At 51.9% G+C, this 22,752-nt stretch overlaps 1 protein-coding gene across 4 annotated transcripts in view; it reads left to right on the top strand.

Moving 5' to 3' along the window:
- Positions 1-534: 534 nt before the first annotated feature.
- GRIK5 (glutamate ionotropic receptor kainate type subunit 5) overlaps positions 535-22,752 on the top strand; it is a 53,362-nt gene continuing 31,144 nt past the window's right edge. Inside the window, exons 1-11 of one of the 4 annotated variants that reach the window (XM_073226514.1) lie at positions 540-1,566; positions 5,041-5,169; positions 5,503-5,667; positions 8,042-8,139; positions 8,254-8,419; positions 10,721-10,899; positions 12,326-12,379; positions 12,480-12,641; positions 14,178-14,330; positions 14,670-14,774; positions 14,883-14,990. In XM_073226514.1, the coding sequence (XP_073082615.1) occupies positions 5,091-5,169; positions 5,503-5,667; positions 8,042-8,139; positions 8,254-8,419; positions 10,721-10,899; positions 12,326-12,379; positions 12,480-12,641; positions 14,178-14,330; positions 14,670-14,774; positions 14,883-14,990 (1,269 nt within the window). In that variant the 5' untranslated portion in view covers positions 540-1,566; positions 5,041-5,090. Of the gene's footprint in view, positions 1,567-5,040; positions 5,170-5,502; positions 5,668-8,041; positions 8,140-8,253; positions 8,420-8,440; positions 8,639-10,720; positions 10,900-12,325; positions 12,380-12,479; positions 12,642-14,177; positions 14,331-14,669; positions 14,775-14,882; positions 14,991-22,752 lie in introns of those variants that run through there. The other 3 variants (XM_037013901.2, XM_073226515.1, XM_073226516.1) reach the window with 3 other exon arrangements.

Below are 22,752 nucleotides of genomic sequence, written 5' to 3'. Positions count from 1 at the left end.
TTCCCTTTTCTGCAGGCTTCCTGTCCATGGCCTTCTCCCCTCACCATGGACCACTCCCCATGCCCAAGAGGTGCTCTCAGTCCCCAAGGGCCTCTCTGAGTCCAAAAGCTATCCCATGTCCCCATGGTCGGGGTGGGGGGCTCTGTCCACCAGTTGCCCTCTTCTCTGAGGTCCTTTGCTTGTTTCTGAGGTCTGCACCCTTGTCTCAATGGGCCTTTCTCTCTTTTCCCTGGGCTTTTCCTGTCATTGTCATTGTGGGGTTTGCCCACCTCTATAAATTTTGATGGGCTGTCTTGCTACTTTTCTGCATTTTTCTTCATCTATATAGCCCTCTGCCCCAAGCTCTATGGCCTTCTCCCAGGTCTCTCTGCCTCTCATCTCCATGGGCTCCTGTGCCCAAGGGCTGCCTGGGCAGGGCGGTGGCACAGTGTGGTGGAGGGGGTGGCCCGGGGGTGGGCCGTCCATCCAATGCAGCGCCTTCCCCTCATCAGCATTCTCCTCGTGGCCCCCCAGCCCGGACCAATACGGGCTCCCCCTCCTCCGACTCCCCTCCCTCCTCTTCTGCCAGCCTTCCAGCCTTCCTCCTGCCTGCCCTCCTCCCTGCGCCCTCCCTCCCTCATCTCTTTCCCCCGCCCCCCGCGCTCCAGGACCCAGCGCAGGCGGCAGGCGGCGGCCTCAGAGGGGAGAAGGAGAGGTGGCGGCGGTGGCAGTGTCGACAGTGGTGGCGGCCGGCGGCAGGGAGGCAGGCCCAGCTGGGGACCAGGGCCGGCGGCTGCCCCTCACAGGGGACCGGAGTCCGTGGCCAGGCCCTCCCCCCGAGGCCCTGTGCTGGGCGCCCCGGGACACCCCACCCTCCTCGGCCTTCCTCTCCTCCCTCCTCCTCTCCCTTCTCCTCATCCCTCTGTCTCGCCTGCCCCCTTCTCAGCTCTCTGTGTCTTCCAGCACCCCATCTTACTCAGCCCCTCCACTGCCCAGCCTCTCCCAGCCCCCAGCATGCTTTTCTCTTGGGGGCTGAGGGCTTGAGGACCCCAGGCCCTTGCCTCCTCCGGGGCAGGGCCAAGGGTCCAGGGGGGAGGGGGGAAGGGGTGGCCCCCTCCCCCCCAGGAGGCCTCCCCTCCCCCACTTCTCCTGATGGCCGGCTTCCTTGTCTCCACCCAGTCCTTGCCCCCTGTGGCCCCCCCAGGCCGGCCCGGCTAGGGGAGGGGGCAGGGGCCCTTTCCTGGGCCGACTTCCCCCTCCCCCGGCTTTGCCTGTGCCCCCTCCCTTCCGTTTTCACCTTCCTCTCCATTTGCTCCCCCCTCTTCTGTCTCCCCTTCTCTCCTCCATTTTCTCCTTTCCCCTTCCTCCCCTACCCGGCCTGCCCTCTCCTCTTCCACCTGTCCTTCCTCCCTGCTCCTGGGAGCCCCCGATTTGGATTAGTTGGGGGCCACCACTGGAGGCGGGGGAGGGGGCCCTGTGAACTGCCCTCTCCCCCCACCCCAGCCACACCACCACCCAGCACCAGAGCATCTCCCCGTTGTCTTCCTCGGCCTCGAGGGAGCCCAGCCCTCCGTCCCACCAGGATCCGTGAGTGTCTGCGGGGCGGGGGTTGGGCTGGGGCAGACTGGGTCCTGGAAGGCTGGGCTCAGTGCCGCTGCCTCCCCCACAGGGTGCCTGCTCCCTCCTCCTCCAGCCTCCGTTCACCCCAGCCTTTTCTCACCCCTTCTGCTGGGTGCACAGTGCACCCTGGCACCCCAGCACCAAGCTGCTGGGGTCCTGAGGGGCCGACTGGCTCTTACTTGTGTCCTCACTCCTTCTCCAGGACTCCCGATTGTCTCCGCCCCTGCCTTCTCCAGCCTTGGTCCCGCGGTGACCAGCTCTGCTCTCTCACTCCCTCTCAGCTTCTCTTTCCTTTGAGCCTCATCCTCTCTGCCTGACACGGGCCCAGCCCCATCCCATCCGGTCTCTATCTCCTGGAAGTGTCTTTCTGCTCTTGATCTCCATTTCATGTGTCTCTTGGGCCTCCCACTGACTGTCCAACTTCTCTCTTCTTTGCCATTAGCCCAACCCTGCCTTGCTGAGTCTGTTAATCTCTCCCTTTCCCCAACCCTCTCAAAACTGGCACTCATCTCCCACACCAGGTCTCACCCTCTGTCTACTTCTGTCTGTTGTTTGCTCTGTCTGGGCTTCTGCCCACCTGCCCTCCTCCGGCTCCAACTCTGGGCTTGGAGGCTGGCTTCCTTCCCTCAGTTTGCTGCTTTCCTTCCCAAATCCTCTCTGGGTCGTCTCCTCCATCCCTTATGCCTTGGCTTCCTGGTCCATTTTGTCTTTTCCTTGGTGGCCTTGCCCACCCCCATCCTCCCTTCCCAATTATGTGTTCCCCACCTGGCCTTTTAGGTCCTGTTCCTCCCCATGCCCTGGGGCTTGCAGGCTCTGGGACTGACCACCCCTCAAGGCCTGCCATTGTTAATGCCCCTCTGTGTGGACTTGGTCCCCTTGTATGGCACTTGCCTTGTCTGCTAGTGCCCCCTCCAGATCACTGACTCTTTCTCCACACCTCAGTTTCCCTCCCTGACTCACTGCTCCCCTCATCTGTGAATCTGTCTCTTCCTGTCAGTGTCTCAATTTGTTGTCTGCCCCGCTTGCCCCTTTCTTCTATAGGTCAGCTCTGTGGCTCTGGCATACTTCCGCTCATCTTTCTCTTCCCAACAGGCCCTTTCTTTTCAGAGTTTTGTGATTTCCTTCCTCCCCACAAATCTTGTTGGTTGTCATTTTTTTGTCCTGTCCCTCACTCCAGTTGCCTTCTCACCTTTGCTACATCCCTTGCTTGCCCTCTTTTCTGTCACTCTCCCCTGGCAGAGCCCCTACCTCAGCCCCTTTTATTCAGTTTGCTGCTGTGTTTCGACCTTTATCTGGCGTAGCCTAAGACTCGGGGCCTGTGGGGCTCAGGTCTGCCTGATTCCCTGCCTCCCCTCTCTCATATCTGCCACCATCATGTCTCTGTCCCCTTTGGTGTCTCGCTTCTAGGTGATATCTGTGGGTGCTTCTCTTTCTTTTAGCCCCAGTTACTTCCTTCTGGTCTGCCTGTCTATCTGTGCCTTCCTGTACCTTTTTGTCCATCTGTTGCCCCCAACCCTATCCCTATACTTCATCTTTCTGTTCCCACCTGTGTCTGCCACCTGTGGGCCCCTGCCTTTCTGGTCCCTGTCTCTTCCTCAGTCTTTCTGTCCTTTAGTCTCTGCTACCTGACCTGCCCCCAGAAGCCCCTGGTGTCTCAGGATGACCCTCCCCACCCTGGCTCCTGCTTCACTCCTGGCTCTGCCCTCCACACCCCTTCCCCTATGAGTTCTCCTTCCAGGTCTCCCAGCATTCCCTGCTCCTCCACCCATGACAAGCCTTCACCTTAGATCCAAATTATAGTCCTCAGTGCCAGCATGACCTCCCATCCTGCAGCCTGTCTGGCCCAGAGTCCCTGAAAGACTGGGACTTGCTCAAGGTCACAGGAGAGTCAGGGGTTGAGCAGGGACTGATGGGGTCTCCTGCTGCCCTGACCCAGGCCATAAGGGATGGTCTGAGGCGTGTTGTGCCTCTGCCCTCCCCTAGCGGCTTTATTCTTCTATCTCACCAGTTCAAGAGCTCCTTCCCTGAGAATTGGGTGAGGTACAGGGAGACCCCCAGGTTCACCTCATGGTACTCCAGGCCTCACAATAACCATTCCCACAGAAACCCAAGGGTCCCTTTCCTTGGGACAGGGCCCTTGGCTAGGTTTGGCTGTGCATCTATCCAAACCCGACTCTACCCAGTGGCCACTCTGCAGAAGTCAGGGGTAGCCAGAGGAATCTTCAACTGCTGGGAATGGAGCAGTTGTGGGGAGCAGGGGTGTACTGTCTCCCCCTAATCTTCAGCTTCCCAGAGCAGGGTGGGGACCCATGGTTTGCCACCTGCCTGGGCAGACAGCACAGTCCTGCCTTGCTCACTTTTCCCTCCTCCCTTCCTGCTTTCTCTAGTGTCCTCTCAAGTGGGTTTATGTCTTCTCTCCATACCCTGTCTTCCCATCATATTCTGTTTCTCTTTTATGTCTTGATGCCTCTCTTTTCTGCCTGCCCTCCTTTCCCTGCCCTTTTCTCTCTCCTGCACATCTCCCTATCTTCCTGTCTCTTCTGTCTTTCTCTTAGTCTCATCCTTATCACCCTGTTCTGTTTCTCTCCAGTTCTATCCCTGTTTTTCTGTCTTCTTATCTTCCTGTTCCCTTATATTCTGCCTATTTCTTGATTTCTCTTTGTCCTTTCCTGAGTTTCTTTGTATTTCCCCTCTGTTAGCCTCTCTTCCTCTTTCTGTCTCTGTTTTTTTCTTCTTCTCTTTACTCCTTTTTCTTTTAGCCCCTTGGATGTTTTGGGTCCATCCATATGTTTCCATCTATGTTTCTCCATGCATGTGTCTCTCTGTCTCCATCTTTCTCTTTCTCTCCAAGTTTCCTAACTTCCAGATACTCTCCCCTCCAGAGCCCGGATGTCCAGGCCTCTCTCCCCATGGGATTGTGGGAACCAGGGACGTCAGGAAGGTGGCAAGTGAGGCCTGGGATGGGGTTGCCTAGCAACCACCGCATCCTCTCCAGCCAGTTTCTGTTGCCTAGTAATGGCTGCCTGCCCAGAGACAGGGGCACGACAGGGTGGGGAGTAACACTTCCTGGTTTCCTGTTAGGGTAGGGATGGTCCCAGGAATTCACTCTTACCTGAGATCCGCATCATGCTTCCCTCCCTTTTTGGTAGCTGTGACTGTCCTCTAGCAGTGTCTCCCCAACTCAGTGCCTGTGAGCTCCTCCCTGGTGGTGCTCCTCAGAGCCTGCACTTCCTTCTGAGCAATGCCCTCAGCATTGTCAGCTCCTAGCAAGGAACATCTGTTCCTTCCTTCATGTCTGCTCTGCCTTCTCCTTCTCAGAGCTCACCAACAATGTCCTGGGGTCTGTGGCCACCACTCTGTCCAAAAAGTCCCCATTTCTTCAAAGGGACTCTGAGGTCTCCATATCAGCAATCTCCCCATGGGTTGGGGGTCACCCTACAGGTGGCGAGTGGGGGCCGCGGCAGCTGCGTCCCCATGAGGAGGGGAGGAAGATGCCGGCTGAGCTGCTGATGCTGCTGATTGTTGCCTTTGCCAGTCCCAGCTGCCAGGTGCTCTCATCACTGCGCATGGGTGAGGCCCTACAGCCCCCTGCCCCTGCCTCCTCAGACACCCTCCCGTTAGGCCCTGGAGCTCCTTGTGAACCCATGCATGCCAGTCCCTCAGGACCCAGGAGTGTGGGCATCAGGCCTCAGCTTTCCTCAGCAGCAAGGAGCAGCAACCTCCAGTCCCTTCTTTCCCCTGGATGCAGCAGTCCAGACCCCCAGCTCTCTCCAACCTTAGGACCAGGAGTCTAGACAGTTAGTCCCCACCCCCACCCCCACCTCAGAGCCCAGGGGTTCAGGATCCCAGCCCCTCCTCTCTTAGGACCCTGGAGTCTGGTCCCCAACCTCTGTGTTCCCTCAGCTGCAATCCTGGATGATCAGACAGTGTGTGGCCGCGGTGAGCGTCTGGCCCTGGCCCTGGCCCGGGAGCAGATCAACGGGATTATTGAGGTCCCAGCCAAGGCCCGAGTGGAAGTAGACATCTTTGAGCTGCAGCGGGACAGCCAGTACGAGACCACGGACACCAGTGAGCAGGGTGATGGGGCGTGGGGTGAGGCAGGGCAGACTAGTGGCCTTCAGTCCATCTCTCAGCTCCCAGCCTCCTCAGCTCACCGTGTCTTCTTCTAACTCCATCTGTTCCTTCCTTCATGTCTGCTCTGCCTTCTCCTTTTCAGATATGGTGCTGTTAGGTGTGGGGAGGTGGGGAGAGCACCAGCCCCAGTCCCATCCTGAAGGAGCCGAGGGTCTCATTTGAAAGATAAGCTTCATAGCTGGCTGGGGACACTTAACCCCCAGAGTTGAGTAATGAGGGGCCCAGGCAGTGAAGCCAGGGGGACTCAGGGGCAGGGACAGTGAAGGCATCTGGAGAAGGCTAAACTAAAGCTGAGCTCTGAAAGGTGAGCAGGATGTAGAAAGAGTGGTGTTGCTCAAAGTAAGCCCTGTGGAGTGGAGTGTCACCAGCCACATCGTAGGGATGTGTGAGTGTTTGTTGAATACTAATGGACTTAGTGAGTGTTTGTAGGTGTCCTTTAAACAGACCTGCTGGGGTTGCAGACCTTCAGGGGATGCTGCCTTGAAACATGTTTTAGACAGGTTGCTTTCTTGCAGGCCTTATCAGAGCCTTTATCATGTTCATATGTGTTTCATTATTAAGTTCATGTGTGTTTCAAATCACTGAGAGGGGGAATGGGATATAGTGTTTCCTGGATTTTTTTGACTGGTGCAGCACAGAACACAAATTAGTATGGAGGGTGAGGAGGCAGATGTTGTTCCAGGCATGTGCCTGTAGTCTGGAGCTGGGGCAAATGAGAAGGGTAATATTAAGAGTCAAGGAACAGGGTGTGGGGTTGCACCCATTCTGATCACCTGGACTCAGGACATGCTTAGGGTGATAGAGGATTCTGGGCTGGAGTGTGACGGGGCACCGGGAAGGGAGGCTGGGCAGATTGACAGACCAGCTTGAGGTGGCCTGCATTGGCAGGCTGAAAGGTGCCACCTTCATCCACAGGCATGGGGGGCCATGAATGGGTTTAGACCAGGGAGCTGGGCTTCCAGAAGGTGAATCTGGAGGCTGGGTTTGGGTGAGTAGTGTGGAGGTATATGTATGCTGAATCAAGAGCTCTAAAAGCAGGGCAGGGGAGGAGAGGTCCCAGAGAAGGGGACAGATGTGAGGAAGTTTGAGGACAAAACAGAGACAGGACTTGGTGACTACCTCGGCTATGGGAAGAAAGATTAACAGGTATTTGGTCTGTGCAAATGCAGAGGCCTTCCCTGACATGGAAGGCACAGAAGGAACAAGTTTGGAGGAAGATGAGGCATTTAGTTACGATGCTTTTGTTTGGATATGGTAGAAACCCTACTCAGGCTGCCTTAAGGGAAAGAGAACTAATCAATTCATGTCACTAAAAAGGCCTAAGGACTAATTTCAGGCATGGTTGGACCCAGATATTCATATGATGTCCCGTGATTATTTCAGGCATGGCTGGATCCAGGCACTGAAACAATACTGTAGAAATCTCTCTGTCTTCCTCTGTGTGTCCTGCTTTCCTCTAAGTTGGCTTCACTTTCAGGAATGCCCTCGAGGCAAAGATTGACCAGTGGCATAAAACTTACATCTCACCAGTTCAGCAAACAGTGGTAATTGTAGCAGAAGACCTCAGGAAGGTTCTCAGCGGTCTGGTTTAAGCCTGTTCCCATTTCCAAACCAATCACAGGCCAAGACAGTGTGGTTCTCTGATCTGGATCAGGTGCCAGTCAACCCTGAGATCCACATGGTTCCCTGAGGAAAAGTTAGGGTTCTGCCACGAGAGAGCCACCTGCTGGGGAGGGCATTCCTGAAAATGAAACCAATGTAGAGGAAAGAAGGACCCACAGAGGAAGACAGATTCCTGCAACTCATGGCAAAACAGCTTCCATCTCCAAGTAGTGAGATGTGTTAAGTGTTTAAGGGAAAAGAAAGCAGAAGAAAGGGGAACAACTGAATGCAACTGCAGACTGGTATGTGGAGTGTAGAGTACAGAGGGGATGTGGGCTGTGGGTTCACGGAGATGGGGGGTTTGATGGACCCTAGTTTGTAGTGTGGTTAGCAAGCTGGTGAAGGATGAAGGCTGAGAACCTGGGCACAAATTTGCAGCCAGAAGGAAGCCCCTGGTGTTTCCTCTGCATCCTTCCTTTGTTTCTGTCTTGGCCTGACCTGTCCCTCTGTTGCTGTTTCTCTCTGTCTCCCTGTCTCTCTCTCTTGTACCCCTCCTTTTATCCTCTGTGGTGTGTGGGGTCAGGGATTGGGTCTCCGGGTCCTGGGCGAGCAGGGTCAGGGATCTGCTTCTGGCTGGGGCAGTTTCCTGAGGAGTGGGTCAGAGAGAAAGGTCCCTGACTCTGCAATCTCCTTCCGCTCCTCGCAGTGTGTCAGATCCTGCCCAAGGGGGTTGTGTCTGTCCTGGGGCCCTCCTCCAGCCCTGCATCTGCCTCCACTGTGAGCCACATCTGTGGGGAGAAGGAGGTGAGCAGGGAGCGGAGGGGAAGGGCACAGCGGGGGTGGGGGTGGGGGTATCTCAGGAAGGCCAGTCTGGGGAGGAGGGAGCAGGGTGGAAGCAAAGGCTCCTTCTCTGTCCAGATTCCCCACATCAAGGTGGGTCCCGAGGAGACGCCCCGCCTGCAGTACCTCCGCTTCGCGTCTGTCAGCCTGTACCCCAGTAACGAGGACGTCAGCCTGGCAGTCTCCCGAATCCTCAAGTCTTTCAACTACCCCTCAGCCAGCCTCATCTGCGCCAAGGCCGAGTGTGAGGGAGGAGAACTGGATATTTTATTTTCTATTCTCCCAAATCCCCCTTCCCAAGAGATCTGGTCTCCCATATCATCGGCGTGTCCCCAGGCAAAGGCTTTCCTCGTCCCCACCATCCCTTCCCTTGAGGAACCCAGATGGCTGATTCTGGACCACACAGTCCACAGATAGGGCCTAGCACCAAGGTCAGGCCCTGGCGGTGCAGCAGTGAACAGCGGTAGGTGTGTTCCTGACTTCACAGAACTCCAGAGCTAGCAAAGGGCACAGTAGCTGAGCAGTGGTGATGTGGAGTGATACATGTTCTGTCAGGAGATGTGGCTGTGGGTTCAGAGCCTGCATTCCCAAGAGAGGAACTCTAAGCTGGACCTGAAAGTGGGGAAGTGTTGGGGTGGGGGAAGAGTTGGTGGGAACAGGTTCTAAACAAAGGGCATGGCAGGGCAGTGGCAGAGGGCCCAGGGGACCTAGGCTTCTTTGAGAGGTCCAGGATTCCCCCAGTGGCCAGAGTGTGGGAGCAAGGAAGTGTGGACACGGCAGGTGTGATCACTCAGGGCCTTGGGTTTTATCCTGAAGGTGATGGGGGCTATGGAAGGTTCCCACACAGGGCAGGGCAAGGGGCCATGGCCTGATGCGTAGTGCAGGAAGAGCCTTGGAGGCGGTGTGGAGAAGGGACTGGAGAGTGACATGAGATGTGGCAGGAGACCGGTGAGAGGCAAGGAGAAACAGTACTGGTTAAGGTGCAGGTTGTGGCAGTGGGGTGGAGAGGCCAGGGTGGACTTGAGAGTCGTGAGGTGGGGTCATGGATGGTGACAGGGTTCTGCCCAAGGAGGGAGATCAGTCATTTCAGGGGCACACTCTGGGTTCAAGGTGTCTTTGAGACATTCATGTGGAGATGTCCAGTGGGCGGTGGGTTTGTGGGTGAGTGGCTGCAGAGAGAGAGGGCTGTGCTCAGTAACTTCTGGGAAGAAGGTGCTGAACGCCTTCTACGGCTCAGGTAGTGTTCTTGGTATCAGGGATATAGCAGTGTGAGAGCTGGGCCAGGAGTCCTGGCCTCGTTAGACCTGCTTCTGACAGACAAGCTAGGCAATGGACGCAGATGAGGGTGTTGAATGGTCATGACACCTTTAACATGTCACATAGCAGTAAGAATATAATGTATAACACAGTAACAATAATATGTGACATAATAGTAATAGTTATATAATATAGTAATAGGTGTGTACCAGATTATAGTTTACATGTAATATATGATGTAGTAGTGATGATATAAAACATAGGATAAGTATATAATATGTAATAAAGTACTAAGTATGTGATATAGTAATAATTACAATATATAATACAGTGATAAGTATATAACATGTAATATAGTAGTAAGATATATGATGTAGTAATAACATACAATAGAGTAATAAGTATGTGGTAACCCACTAACAAGCAATAACATATAATCTAGCAATAATGATTATAATATGTAATATATTAATAATTCCTATGGACCAATAGAAGAGGATAAAGGGGATCAGGAGTGCTGGAGGCAAAGAGGGAGGGAGCCGTGTGGAGATCTGGGAACAGAGTGTTCCACAGAGGGAACAGCCAGCACAAAGGCCACGGGGCGGTGGGCGGGCCAGAAGGGGAGATGGAGTGGGGCCTTAGGGGCTCTGAGGACTCTGGCCTTCACGCTGAGTGAGTGAGAAGCCGCTAGAGTGTTTGGAGCAGAGGAGGGACACGTGCTTTACATGGTTCTGGCTGCTGTGCAGCGATGGATTCTCAGGGACAGGTGTGGCTATGGTAACAGGCAAGAGATGACAGAAGAAAAGTAATGGGGCCATGGCAGTCATGGTGGTGTGGTGCCATGGGGTCTAATGTGTTTTGAAACTGGGGCCTAGGTGGATTGGATGTGGGTGTGAGAGAGGGAGAGGAGGCCAGGTCGGCAGCAAGGATGTTGGCCTGCGTGACTGGCAGGCTGGAGCTTGTTCACCCACTCACGAGATTTGGTGGTTTGGGTACGAAGAGCTGAGTGGCTTTGCACTGTCAGTCATCCCAGTGGGGTCAGAAAGGTGGCAGAAGTCGGGGGCCTGGATGTCAGGGAGGTCTAGGTTGGGATTTTCATTTGGGAGGACATGGGCCTCGGTCCCCAGGCCCAGGACCAAGAGAGCCAACTGTGCTGTGGACAGCTGCCCCATCTCCTGAACATGCCCTGGTCCACTCGCTGCCTGCCCCATGCTGGGGAGAAGGAGGCAGTGTCTCCCCATGTCTGGGCAAATGGAGGGGCTCTAACCCATGCCAACCCTTCCCTCAGGCCTGCTGCGATTGGAGGAGTTGGTGCGTGGCTTTCTCATCTCCAAGGAGACACTGTCAGTGAGGATGCTGGATGACAGCCGGGACCCCACACCCCTGCTCAAGGAGATCCGTGATGACAAGGTGTCCACCATCATCATTGATGCCAATGCGTCCATCTCCCACCTCATCCTCCGTAAGGTGGGTACCCCTGTCTCTGATTCCCTACAGGGTCAGGACAGAAATGTGGTGACAGAGCAAATTACCTCCTGCCCACAGGCCTCAGTGGGCCCATGGGGCTATGGAGACCTGTTTCCTACATGCACATGATAACCTCAGCTCTCAGCCACTTCCCATTTGCACCCCTCATTGGATTCTGGATCCTTGTCACCTCCCCTCTCTGCATAGCTGCTGCCTCAGTGGGTTGATGTGAGGGTTGATGAGTTAACAGTGGGGAATGCCTGGGACAGTGGCTGGCCCAGAGTAAAGCTGCTGACATGTGGGGAGCTCTCTGAGCTTTACTACATGCCTATCTTGCTCTGTGTTGAGGCGCTCTGCATGTATTCTTTACCTGGGCTCCCACCCCACCCTGCAGGGCAGGTATGATCATTTTGTGGATGAGGAAGCTGGGGTTTCAGGAAGAACAGACTGGCTCAAGGGCACCCCAGCAGGGCCAGCACCAGGACCATCCCCTATGGGCCTGCACATGCCGTCCACCAGCGATCCATGTCCATTAATCATTGCTTCCCTGCTCTTAATTGCTCCTCATAATCTAATCTGTATTATTTATTTTTCTGTAGGTTTTTTTCTTTCTTTCTTTAAATTAAAACCTTAAGTCATTGCTGATCATAGCTTAGGGGAGAAGTGTGCACAGAAGCCATAGGGCTCCTGAGCAAGATGGCTTAGAGAAAAGATTTTGGACTTGGGAGGCAGACTGGCATGGGCTGGGGTCCCGGCCCCTCCTGTGCGAGCTGAGTGATCCTCTAGAAGGTGGAATGGGCTCTAACCACATAGTAACAGCTCCTGCCTCTCTGTGCCATTTAATGTTCTAACGATCACAGGGGATCAGGGTTGGGCACTCATGGCAGGAAGAGCTCTTCCAGCTTTTTTCTGCTCGAGGATGGTGAGAAAGGAGGCTCAAGGCATGAATATTAAGGTTCCAGTTGGCTGCCTTTTGCTGCAAGGGCCTTTGAAGACTGTATGGGGAGTTTATCTGTCTGCTGAGCAGGCTGAGCCCTGTACATTGGCAGCCCAAACTTGGCTTTGGGGCAGCCAGGGTTAAGATTGAGGTTGAGGTTGCCCTCCACTCCTGTCCCATTTCCAGGTGTCCCTTTGCCTGTTGGTCTCCAGAAGGCAGTCTTCTAAGTGCCTTAAAGAGGGACACAGGCACTTGGGGGTGCCATTCTCTCCAACAAAGTCTTCATCCCACTTGAGGCACCATGGTCTCCCCCTGCCCCCATGCATCTCCTCCTTCCATCTGTCTCTGTCTGTGGTGTCTCTTACTGTGTTTTCCATGGTGTCTTCTGGCCAGGGCTGGCTCTAAATCTCTCTCCTCTCTGTCTTCTCTCATGTCTGCTTATGGGTCTCTGCCTCTCACACCAACTCTTTGCCTCTCCACGTTCTCCAGGCCTCGGAGTTGGGCATGACCTCAGCGTTTTACAAGTACATCCTCACCACCATGGTGCGTACCTCTCCAGCCCCTCTGGCCCCCACTTCCCTCCCACAGCATCTGCCTCACGTGGCACCTAGCCGCAGGCCTCACCCCCACTTCTTGGTCCCAGGACTTCCCCATCCTGCACCTGGATGGGATCGTGGAGGACTCTTCCAACATCCTGGGCTTCTCCATGTTCAACACCTCGCATCCCTTCTACCCTGAGTTTGTGCGCAGCCTCAACATGTCCTGGAGGGAGAACTGTGAAGCCAGTACCTACCCGGGCCCCGCGGTGAGCATGTGCCCTTGTCCCTGGCACACAGACCCTTCCAGGGGCCCCTTCAAACCTTGGTCAGGTGGTGCTCAGAACCTGGTTTCCCAGTACCTGCCACGCGGCCCCATGGTGTGGGCCCTGGGATAAGTCTGACCCATTTTCTTTCTCCACCCTCCCCAGCCACACTACCTGCTCCAAGTGCCTCTGCTGCCCAGCATACACGCACCTCAGGGCCTTTGCATTCACTCTTCCCCGCTGCTTCACTTGCACTTCCTGAAAGAACCAGTGACTTGCTTCCTCATTGCCAAGTGATTGCTCAAATATCCCCTTGGTTATAACACCAACCTTGGTCCCCCTATTTAAAAAATGGAGAACTCCCCACTATTTAGCCTCATCTAAGCCTATCTTGCTTAGATTCAGATACAGATATATAGATTGTAAGTTCCATGAGGGCAGGGGTTTCTGTTTGTCTGGTTCACCATTGTATCTCCAGCATCTGAAACAGCCTGGCTCAGAGTAGGTGTCTGATAATATATGTTGAATAAATGCAAACATACAAAAAATGAATATTTATGTGTATTTGTTCACAGACATCTAATCATATACTAAGATACTGTGACACCCCTATGTGCTCAGAAATACATATAGACATCGGGCTTTGCAGCTGGAGGCGTGCATGCAGGGTCCTCACACCCATACACGGACAGAGGCACATTCGTACGCACCCCTACACTTGCCTACACTGCACAGATACTCACCTTCACACCAACCCAGCTAGGACACTCTCAAGCGCACACATGCAGACACCCTGTCCTCAATCACAGCTCTGGCCAATAGGTGTTGAGCGCTTGCTGTATGCTGGGTGCTGTTTTGTGCTCTGCATTACATGCATTACCTCGCTTGGTCCCCATACTAGCACTTGGAGGCAGAGATTTTGATGATCCCCATTTTACAGGGCAGGGAACTAAAGTTTAGAGAGAGGTGGGGACTTGGCCCTTTATAGGAAATATGAGAGCTGGGCCACCAGCTTGGAGCTGCCTGCCTCCCAGGCCCAGGCTCACAGCCATTATGCTCTCCTGCCTCCTAGACCCCACACCCATGCTGTGTATGGACCAATGGGTACATTCATCCAGTCCCACCCACGTAAACCTGCCCCAGGCACACTGAGATGGGCTGTGGCCATCCTCCCCAGCCTGCATCAACCACACAGACACAGATTCCCAGGCACAACCTCAGGCCCACAAACATCCCCCCGTGGGGGTGACACAGCTCGCTGTCCAGGTAAACTCTCCCAGGTGTGCCCTTTCCTAAGCAGACACATGGCTGTGTGCCTTCAGGAAGAGCTGTTCCCACAAAAGCACAGAGAGCATGCACATCTGTCCCAGTGTTGCCCACGTTCCCCGGAAAAGACACCCAGAGACCGTTTCACCACTGACCTGCATGGAAAGAGAGGAGTTGTCTGAGGTCTTGGGGTAGTACCAGAGGGGCTTCAGGGCTTCCCTGGCTATGCTGCCTCTTTCTCATCCTGCGCCACCTCTGTTCCCCTAACCACAGCTATCGGCTGCCCTGATGTTTGACGCCGTGCATGTGGTAGTGAGTGCCGTCCGGGAGCTGAACCGCAGCCAGGAGATTGGTGTGAAGCCACTGGCCTGTACATCAGCCAACATTTGGCCCCATGGGACCAGCCTCATGAACTATCTGCGCATGGTGAGCTGGGATTGGGCCGGGCAGAGGGGTCAGGACAGCCCACCTCAGGCGGGGGCACTCACTGTGTCCACCCTGCGGCCCCTCTGCCCTCTCCCCTCACCTTCAACCTCACCCACCCACCCCCTTCTGCTATCTATGGGCCTCTTCTGGTCTTCCTCTGCCCACTGCTGCTTTATTCTATCTCCCTTCTTTTGGTGGTGTGCTGTGTGGTCCTTCCTGGTCTCTTTCCCTCTCTCTTGTCCCCTCCATCTCTGTCTCCCCTCCCCTGGGTCTCTCCCACCCATCTCTCTGGGCCCCCTCTCTGCCACCCTTCCCTCTGCCCGCCTCCCGCCCTGCTAGGTAGAGTATGACGGGCTGACTGGGCGGGTCGAGTTCAACAGCAAAGGGCAGAGGACCAACTACACTCTGCGCATCCTAGAGAAGTCCCGGCAGGGCCACCGTGAGGTGAGCAGGCCCAGGGTGACACCAGAGCCGTGACAGGGTGGGGGCAGGCCCAGTGGGCTGACACATCCTCAGGCTTGGCCTGCACTGACAGCACCCTTTCTGCCCCAGATCGGGGTATGGTACTCTAACCGGACCCTGGCCATGAACGCCACCACCCTGGACATCAACCTTTCTCAGACACTGGCCAACAAGACTCTAGTGGTCACGACCATCTTGGTGAGTGTCCTTTGCAGTGGGTGGGCCATAGGTGAAAGGGCTTTTCCCAAGTGGTGCCCCAGCACAGTCCTAGTGAAGAGGAGGGATGCCTTGGCTCGTAAGCACACAGACCAGTGGGGGTTGTGACTCACACACCCCGCAACTCCTGACTGTGACCATGGTGCCACCAACCTAATTGCTGTGGGAGCTAGAGAGGGCACAGATTCTGCCATCAGAGCCAGGTCCAGTGCCAGGCTCTGCCAGTCTGCTGTCGCACAGTGGGAATGGGAATGACCGGGGTTAGGAGGATTCCATGAGGCAGTTCAGTCAGGGTGCCTCGCACATGTCAGGCCCATGGCAGGTCCCTGTATATCATAATCACACTTGCCAACTGAGTATGTTACCACGTGCCAACTTGTTTAGTATCCATCTTGAAGATGTGGAAACCAGGGCTCAGAGAGGTGAAGCAGTTTGCCCCGGGTCACACAGTACAAGCACGGCTAAGCCAGGACAGAAGCCACATTCTGAGGCTCCAGAGCCCAAGTCTTAACCACTGTGCTCTGAATATTTAGTCCTGTCATCTTTGAGCACCAGCCAAGGGCATCATCCGTTAGCCCTGGGGTGCTGCTCCTGCATTTTACCAGATCAGAGACCAGGGAGCCTTGTCAAGGAATATTTATCTCGTACGCCCTCCCATTCTGCATCAGGCATTGTGCTCAGCCCTTTTCGGGCCTCAGTGTTTAAATTTCTTAGTTGCTCTGTGAAGTTCATCTTGTTTTCCTCATTTTGAAGGTTAGGAAACAGGTCACAGGGCAAGTCCCTGATGGAGCTGAGTGACATGCTCCAAGTCAGTGCCCTCTCCCCTGCACCCTGCTGCCTCTACCAGGCATGGTGGGTTTCTGGGAGGTCAGGGAGGGGTGACCCACAGGCCCTGGTGAGCAGGAGGCTGCCCAGAGCAGCTGGGCCTGGAGGCGGGGCACGCCAGGCAGCCATGCTTTTCACTGCACCAAGTCCCTGGCCTGCTGGCATCATTTGTCTATGGGAGCCCCTCAGTAACAGCGAGCTGGGCTGAACTGTGAGCACTAAGGTTGAGAGGATTGCTGCAGGTTCCACAGGGTATCAGACTCACCCTAAAGCAGCATGGTGCAGAGCTGTTCCCTCAGTCCCTAGGGAATTACTACCAGGGAGGGACAGATGGCCTGTAGGAAGCCAGACCCTTCGTAATAGCCTTACTGAGGACCCTGAAGGCCACAGGTCAGGCTGGCTGGGAGAAGTTGCACCTCCATGTGTGGGGGATTGTGGTCAGTCTCAGAGGCTTCCTGGGAGGGGAAGAAGTGGGCGTCCTAGGTGGGGCACAGAGGCAGCAGTCAGGGCGACTGAGCCATGACCTTGGGGGCTCTGAATCTCTTTCTCCACTTGTCTCCCCTTCTTCCCAAAGCCCACAAGCCAATGCCATTTGCGTCCTGATGATCATTCTTCTTTTGATGGATTCATTTGTTCCACAAATACTTACTGAAGCTGTTGTGCTCCAGGCTTTACACAAATATGACACAGAAATAGTCATAGGTGGTCTTGTGATTTCCCTGCTCTTGGGTGGCACTCGAGGAGGGGATCCCAGTCTGATGGAGGAGACACACCTGGACGTAGTCCTTCCAGCACAGGGTCATAAGGGACCCCTGCGCAAAGGAGGGACTGACTCAACTTTAGAAAGTTTAAGGAAGGCTTCATGGATGAGGTGGCATTAGACATAGCTTTAGAGGCTGTGTAGAAGTTGGGTGCACAGGGAGGGAGGGCATCCCAGGAAGAAGCCACACAGGAGCAGGGGACTCAGGAAGCATTTGCCAGACTGGACACGGGCAATGACATTGGTAGACATGCCTATCTGATTACCAACATTTTCTGACTTGTGTTTCTGGGCACTTGTGTGTCAGACACTTAGGGATTCAGATATGAGTCAAACTGGGTGGCTGGGGCAAGGTGAGTCAGGACTTGTCTTACTCCCTACTCTGTCCCCAAGGCCTAGCAAGCACAGAGGAGTGGTGACAGAGGTGGCCCAGAGGCTGTGGAGCGGCAGGTGGGGAAGGGCCTCGAAGGACTCAGTCATGCTTATCCTGTACATTGGGGAGGGTTGAGCAAGAAGGGGCAGCTCCCAGGTGTGGGGCCTGATGGACTGAGCCAAATGAGGGGGGCAGGCAGAGGTCTGAGATCGGCTGGGATGGGAGCTACCTGTCCCTGGGCGGGGCTCACTGGTCTGGAGCTGAAATGGGGGATGGTTGGCGCAAAGACTGAGGGAGGCCCCGGGAGGAAGCGGAGGTGCAAGCGAAGGCCAAGGGAGATGAGAGTCGGAGGGGCCTCCCCTCCCGGAGTGCTTTCTCAGGACACTCATTGGTCCCCACGATTCCCTTCATCAGGCTGTGATGTCTCATCCTGCTCTTCGGTGACTCTGGGGTCAGACATACCTCCCTCCCCCTCCCTGGCTTTGCCTCCTCCCACTTAAGGTGTTCTAACTCCAGTTTCTAATCCTTCTGTAAAATGAGTCTCCTAATTGCACCTTGCAGGGCTGCCGGAGGATTGCTTGGGAAAGGAGCCTGGAAGGCATGCTGACCGCATATGCATCCCTCCCCCTCTCCGGGTCTTGCTTTCTTGATAAAATAATGACCATCATGGTGAACACTCAGCCCTGTGCCAAACCCTTTGCTTATGTTACTCAGTCTTCATGGCAGCCTGGCGCCTGGCACCTGTGACCCTCCCCCATTCCAACCATATTGTGGTTTTCATTTTCATTATTTCTCTGATGGTCAGGGCCAGTGACCACCTTTTGGGGTTTATTGGCTATTTGGAAATCTTTTAGGAAGTCCCTGTTGAAATCTTTTCCTATTTAAAAGAAATTGGGATGTATGACCTTTTTATTGATCTGTTAAGTTCCGTATATAGTCTGGATTCAAGTCCTTTGTCAGATGTCTTCTCCTACTCGTGGCTTGCCTTTTCCTTCTCAATGGTATCTTTTGATGAAAACGTTTTTAATTTTGTTGAAGTCCACTTTTTCTTTTCTGTTATGATTAATGCTTTTAGAATTTCAAGGTCATGAAGATAGTCTCCTGTTTTCTAAAAATGTAATCATTTTACCTTGTATGTTTAGATCTACAGTGCACCCTGAATTGATTTCTATGTGTCATGTGAGGCAGGGGGTCAAAATATATTTTTTCCATGTGGATGTTTAATGGATTAGCACTGTTTATTAAAATAGTCATTCTTTTCCCCTTCACCACAGTTGTACATTTGTCATAAGTCAACTGTCCATTTATGTGTGGATTTCCAAGCTCTTGATTCTGCTGTCAGTGTGTCTGTTTTTGCTCTGATACCACATTGTCTTAAACACCATACTTTTTCAATGAAGTGTTAATGTCTGCCAGGGTAAATCCTCCAGTTTTCATGATCTTCTTTAAGAGTGCTTTAGTTCTTCTTGACCATTTGCATTTCCATCTACATTTAAATATCAAACTCAAAAATTTTAATATTTAGCATTAAAATTTTTAAATTTAAAAAATTCATTACACTGGGAGAAGAACAGAAATTAATACAAACCTATTTAAAGTAGAATTCAAAGAGTATGTGGGAGTAAGGGATAAAAAATCAGTCCCTTTCCCTTTCTAGTCTCCCATTTTTTTCCCAGGGGCCATATCCTTCCAGAAATGTCTATGTATATACAAGCATGTTCCCACTTTTTCCTTCACAAAGAGTAGCATGTCATACACATTGTTCTGTAGCTTGTTCTTTTTCCTCTTTATTTATTTATTTTTATTTTGTTATCATTAATCTACAATTACATGAAGAACATTATGTTTACTAGGCTCCCCCCTTCACCAAGTCCCCCCCACAAACCCCATTACAGTCATTGTCCATCAGCATAGTAAGATGCTGTAGAATCACTACTTGTCTTCACTGTGTTGCACAGCCCTCCCCATGCCCCCCACCTACATTATACATGCTAATCGTAATGCCCCCTTTCTTTTTCCCCACCCTTGTCCCTCCCTTCCCACCCATCCTCCCCAGTCCCTTTCCCTTTGGTAACTATTAGTCCATTCTTGGGTTCTGTGATTCTGCTGCTGTTTTGTTCCTTCAGTTTTCCTTTGTTCTTATACCCCACATATGAGTGAAATCATTTGGTATTTGTCTTTCTCTGCCTGGCTTATTTCACTGAGCATAATACCCTCTAGCTCCATCCATGTTGTTGCAAATGGTAGGGTTTGTTTTCTTCTTATGGTTGAATAATATTCCATTGTGTATATGTACCACATCTTCTTTAGCCATTCATCTACTGATGGACACTTAGGTTGCCTCCATTTCTTGGCTATTGTAAATAGTGCTGTGATAAACATAGGGGTACATCTGTCTTTTTCAAACTGGGCTCCTGCATTCTTAGGGTAAATTCCTAGAAGTGGAATTCCTGGGTCAAATGATATTTCTATTTTGAGCATTTTGAGGAACCTCCATACTGCTTTCCACAATGGTTGAACTAATTTACATTCCTACCAGCAGTGTAGGAGGGTTCCCCTTTCTCCACAACCTCGCCAACATTTGTTGTTGTTTGTCTTTTGGATAGTGGCGATCCTTACTGGTGTGAGGTGATATCCCATTGTGGTTTTAATTTGCATTTCTCTGATGACTAGCGATGTGGAGCATCTTTTCATGTGTCTGTTGGCCATCTGAATTTCTTCTTTGGAGAACTATCTGTTCAGCTCCTCTGCCCATTTTTTAATTGGATTATTTGCTTTTTGTTTGTTGATGTGCATGAGCTCTTTATATATTTTGGATGTCAAGCCTTTATCGGATCTGTCATTTATGAATATATTCTCCCATGCTGTAGGGTACCTTTTTGTTCTATTGATGGTGTCTTTGCTGTAGAGAAGCTTTTCAGCTTGATATATTCCCACTTGTTCATTTTTGCTTTTGTTTCCCTTGCCCGGGGAGATACGTTCATGAAGAAGTCACTCATGTTTATGTCCAAGAGATTTTTGCCTATGTTTTTTCTAGGAGTTTTATGGTTTCATGACTTACATTCAGGTCTTTGATCCATTTTGAATTTACTTTTGTGTATGGGGTTAGACAGTGATCCAGTTTCATTCTCTTACATGTAGCTGTCCAGTTTTGCCAGCACCATCTGTTGAAGAGACTGTCATTTCCCCATTGTATGTCCATGGCTCCTTCATCATATATTAATTGACCATATATATTTGGGTTAATGTCTGGAGTCTCTATTCTGTTCCACTGGTCTGTGTCTCTGTTCCTGTGCCAGTACCAAATTGTCTTGATTACTGTGGCTTTGTAGTAGAGCTTGAAGTTGGGGAGCGAGATCCCCTCCACTTTATTCTTCCTTCTCAGGATTGCTTTGGCTATTTGGGGTGTTTGGTGTTTCCATATGAATTTTTAAACTATTTGTTCCAGTTCATTGAAGAATGTTGTTGGTAATTTGATAGGGATTGCATCAAATCTGTATATTGCTTTGGGCAGGATGGCCATTTTGACGATATTAATTCTTCCTAGCCAAGAGCATAGGATGAGTTTCCATTTGCTAGTGTCCTCTTTAATTTCTCTTAAGAGTGTCTTGTAGTTTTCAGGGTACAGGTCTTTCCCTTCCTTGGTTAGGTTTATTCCTAGGTATTTTATTCTTCTTGATGCAATTGTGAATGGAATTGTTTTCCTGATTTCTCTTTCTATTAGTTCATTGTTAGTGTATAGGAAAGCCACAGATTTCTGTGTGTTAATTTTGTATCCTGCAACTTTGCTGTATTCCGATATTAGTTCTAGTAGTTTTGGAGTGAAGTCTTCTTTTTTCTCTTAACATATCTGATAGAACTTATTTTAGTAGTTGCCTGGGATTCTTTGACGACATCAGTAATCTTTTAACCTGTCCCAAATTAGGCTGTTTCAGCCCTTGTTCTGCTGCAAGGCCCTGCTGCCGTTCCTCTTTCGGACCTATATTTTGTGTTCTGGTGCACAGCCATGTGTAGGATGAACTCTCAGAATCAGACTCAGCAACAGCCCACTGTCTGTCTGCAATGCTGCCACGGAGGATTTGCTTCCAAGTCTGAAAGCCCTTAAGGCTCTCCATTCTGATGGTGTGTGGCTCCCAGTTGAGTTCCAGATCATTGTTTTCTGATCTTGAGTTCTGTTTATAGGCCTCAGTCTCAGTTTCTGGCCTCGCAGCTCAAACCCTGATCCTGATGCCTTGAACCCAAATCCACAATCCATGTACCTCAATCTTGAATTTGTATATCACTTGGCCTAGTGGAAGGAACAAGAGTTTCAGAACGCACGGCAACTGGGTTTTGCATCCCAGCTCTGCCCCATCTCCCCTTCTCACTGCCCTGCTTCAGCTGTGTGGCCTTGGACAAGATACTTGACCTCCTTGAGCTTCAGTTTTCTGCTTTGTATGTCAGGAGAGATGTGGGAGAGCCTTCCAGCACTAATGCTAGTGCTAGTGTAGAGAATTATTGATTTCTGATTCTCCAGCTCTGACACCTGGCCTGGGTGCCCTGTCTCTGTGTCTGGCTTCTCCTGTGTGTCTCTTGTTCTGTCCAGTTGTGTTTAGACAGGGCTTACGACCAGAGTTTTGGAGTCACACCTACTGGTCCATCTCAGCCACTTACTACTTCACTTGTTGGGACCTCAGTGTCCTCATATCTAAAGCAGAGGTAATAATACCAACCTCCCACACTGACAGAATAACTGCCACACAGCAAGCCCACAAGAGATGCTAGCTGCCGCCGCTATTTTTAGTACAATCTCACATTCCTACTCCCAGGTCTGCAGTTCTGGGTTTGGAAAGGCAGCTTGGCAGAGAGAGAAAAGTACTAACTTCCCTCCATCCCATCACCCTCAGCAATGGGGCTTCATGGGGTCCAGGAATCTAGAGCCGTATAGGATGTGGCCTCAGAGTATCTATTGTTGTGTGACAAACCACTCCACTTGACCTCTGTGAGCCTCAGTTTCCACTGTATAAAATGTGTCTAATAATACCTCCTGTGTAAGGTCACTGTGAGGAGTGAAAGTGAGGTAATCAAGGGCACACACAGTGCGGGCTGGTACTCAGTAGATACTTGATGCCTGGTCACCAAATGCCATTATTGCCAAAGGTCTTCTGGCTACTTCCTAACTCCTTTTATTCCTAAGTCCCAAGTGACAAGGTACAAACACCCATTTAGACAATAACCATGTCAAGAGAAGCTTCCATTTTGTTACCATCACCTTCATTTGCCTCATCTTAAACCTAAGCTTTCTCTGCTTTTGTGCTTCTGTGGCCTAATGGGGGTCAGTGAAGTTTGCTGGAAGCCCTCAGGAATAAGCATCAGCATTGCAAAGCAGCTATCAGCTAGAAAGCACAAACTCTCAGGTCTTTGTTTAGCCTACAAAGCATTAAAAAAAATGGTATTAAATTGTTGCTAGCCTTATAATCAGGAGATATGTACAAAACAACCTTGGTTTCCAAAATCTCTTAACATTGGACCTTCTGGCATCTCAGGCCTGCTTTCCTCATGGTGGTATCAGGCTGAAGCTAAATCCTGGTAGGGCAGACCCTCTTTGAGCCATTGCTGGCTCATGGAGTCAGTTCAGTGGGTTTCTACTGGTCATATAAAAAAAATGAAATACAGCAGACCAAAAAATACCAGGCTGTATCACCCATAGTCACTAAGGGTTTTGTGGAACTGAGCCTCATTATGTACATGTGTGTGCACGTGCAACTTGGTTTGCAAAATTTGTAAAATGTATCTCTTAAAGTGGG

This window comes from Manis javanica, chromosome 17, assembly GCF_040802235.1.
Source record: "Manis javanica isolate MJ-LG chromosome 17, MJ_LKY, whole genome shotgun sequence".
In the NCBI taxonomy this organism is placed as follows: Eukaryota; Metazoa; Chordata; class Mammalia; order Pholidota; family Manidae; genus Manis; species Manis javanica.
Note: the sequence above shows the minus strand (reverse complement) of the source record. Positions and strands in the feature narration are given on the sequence as shown.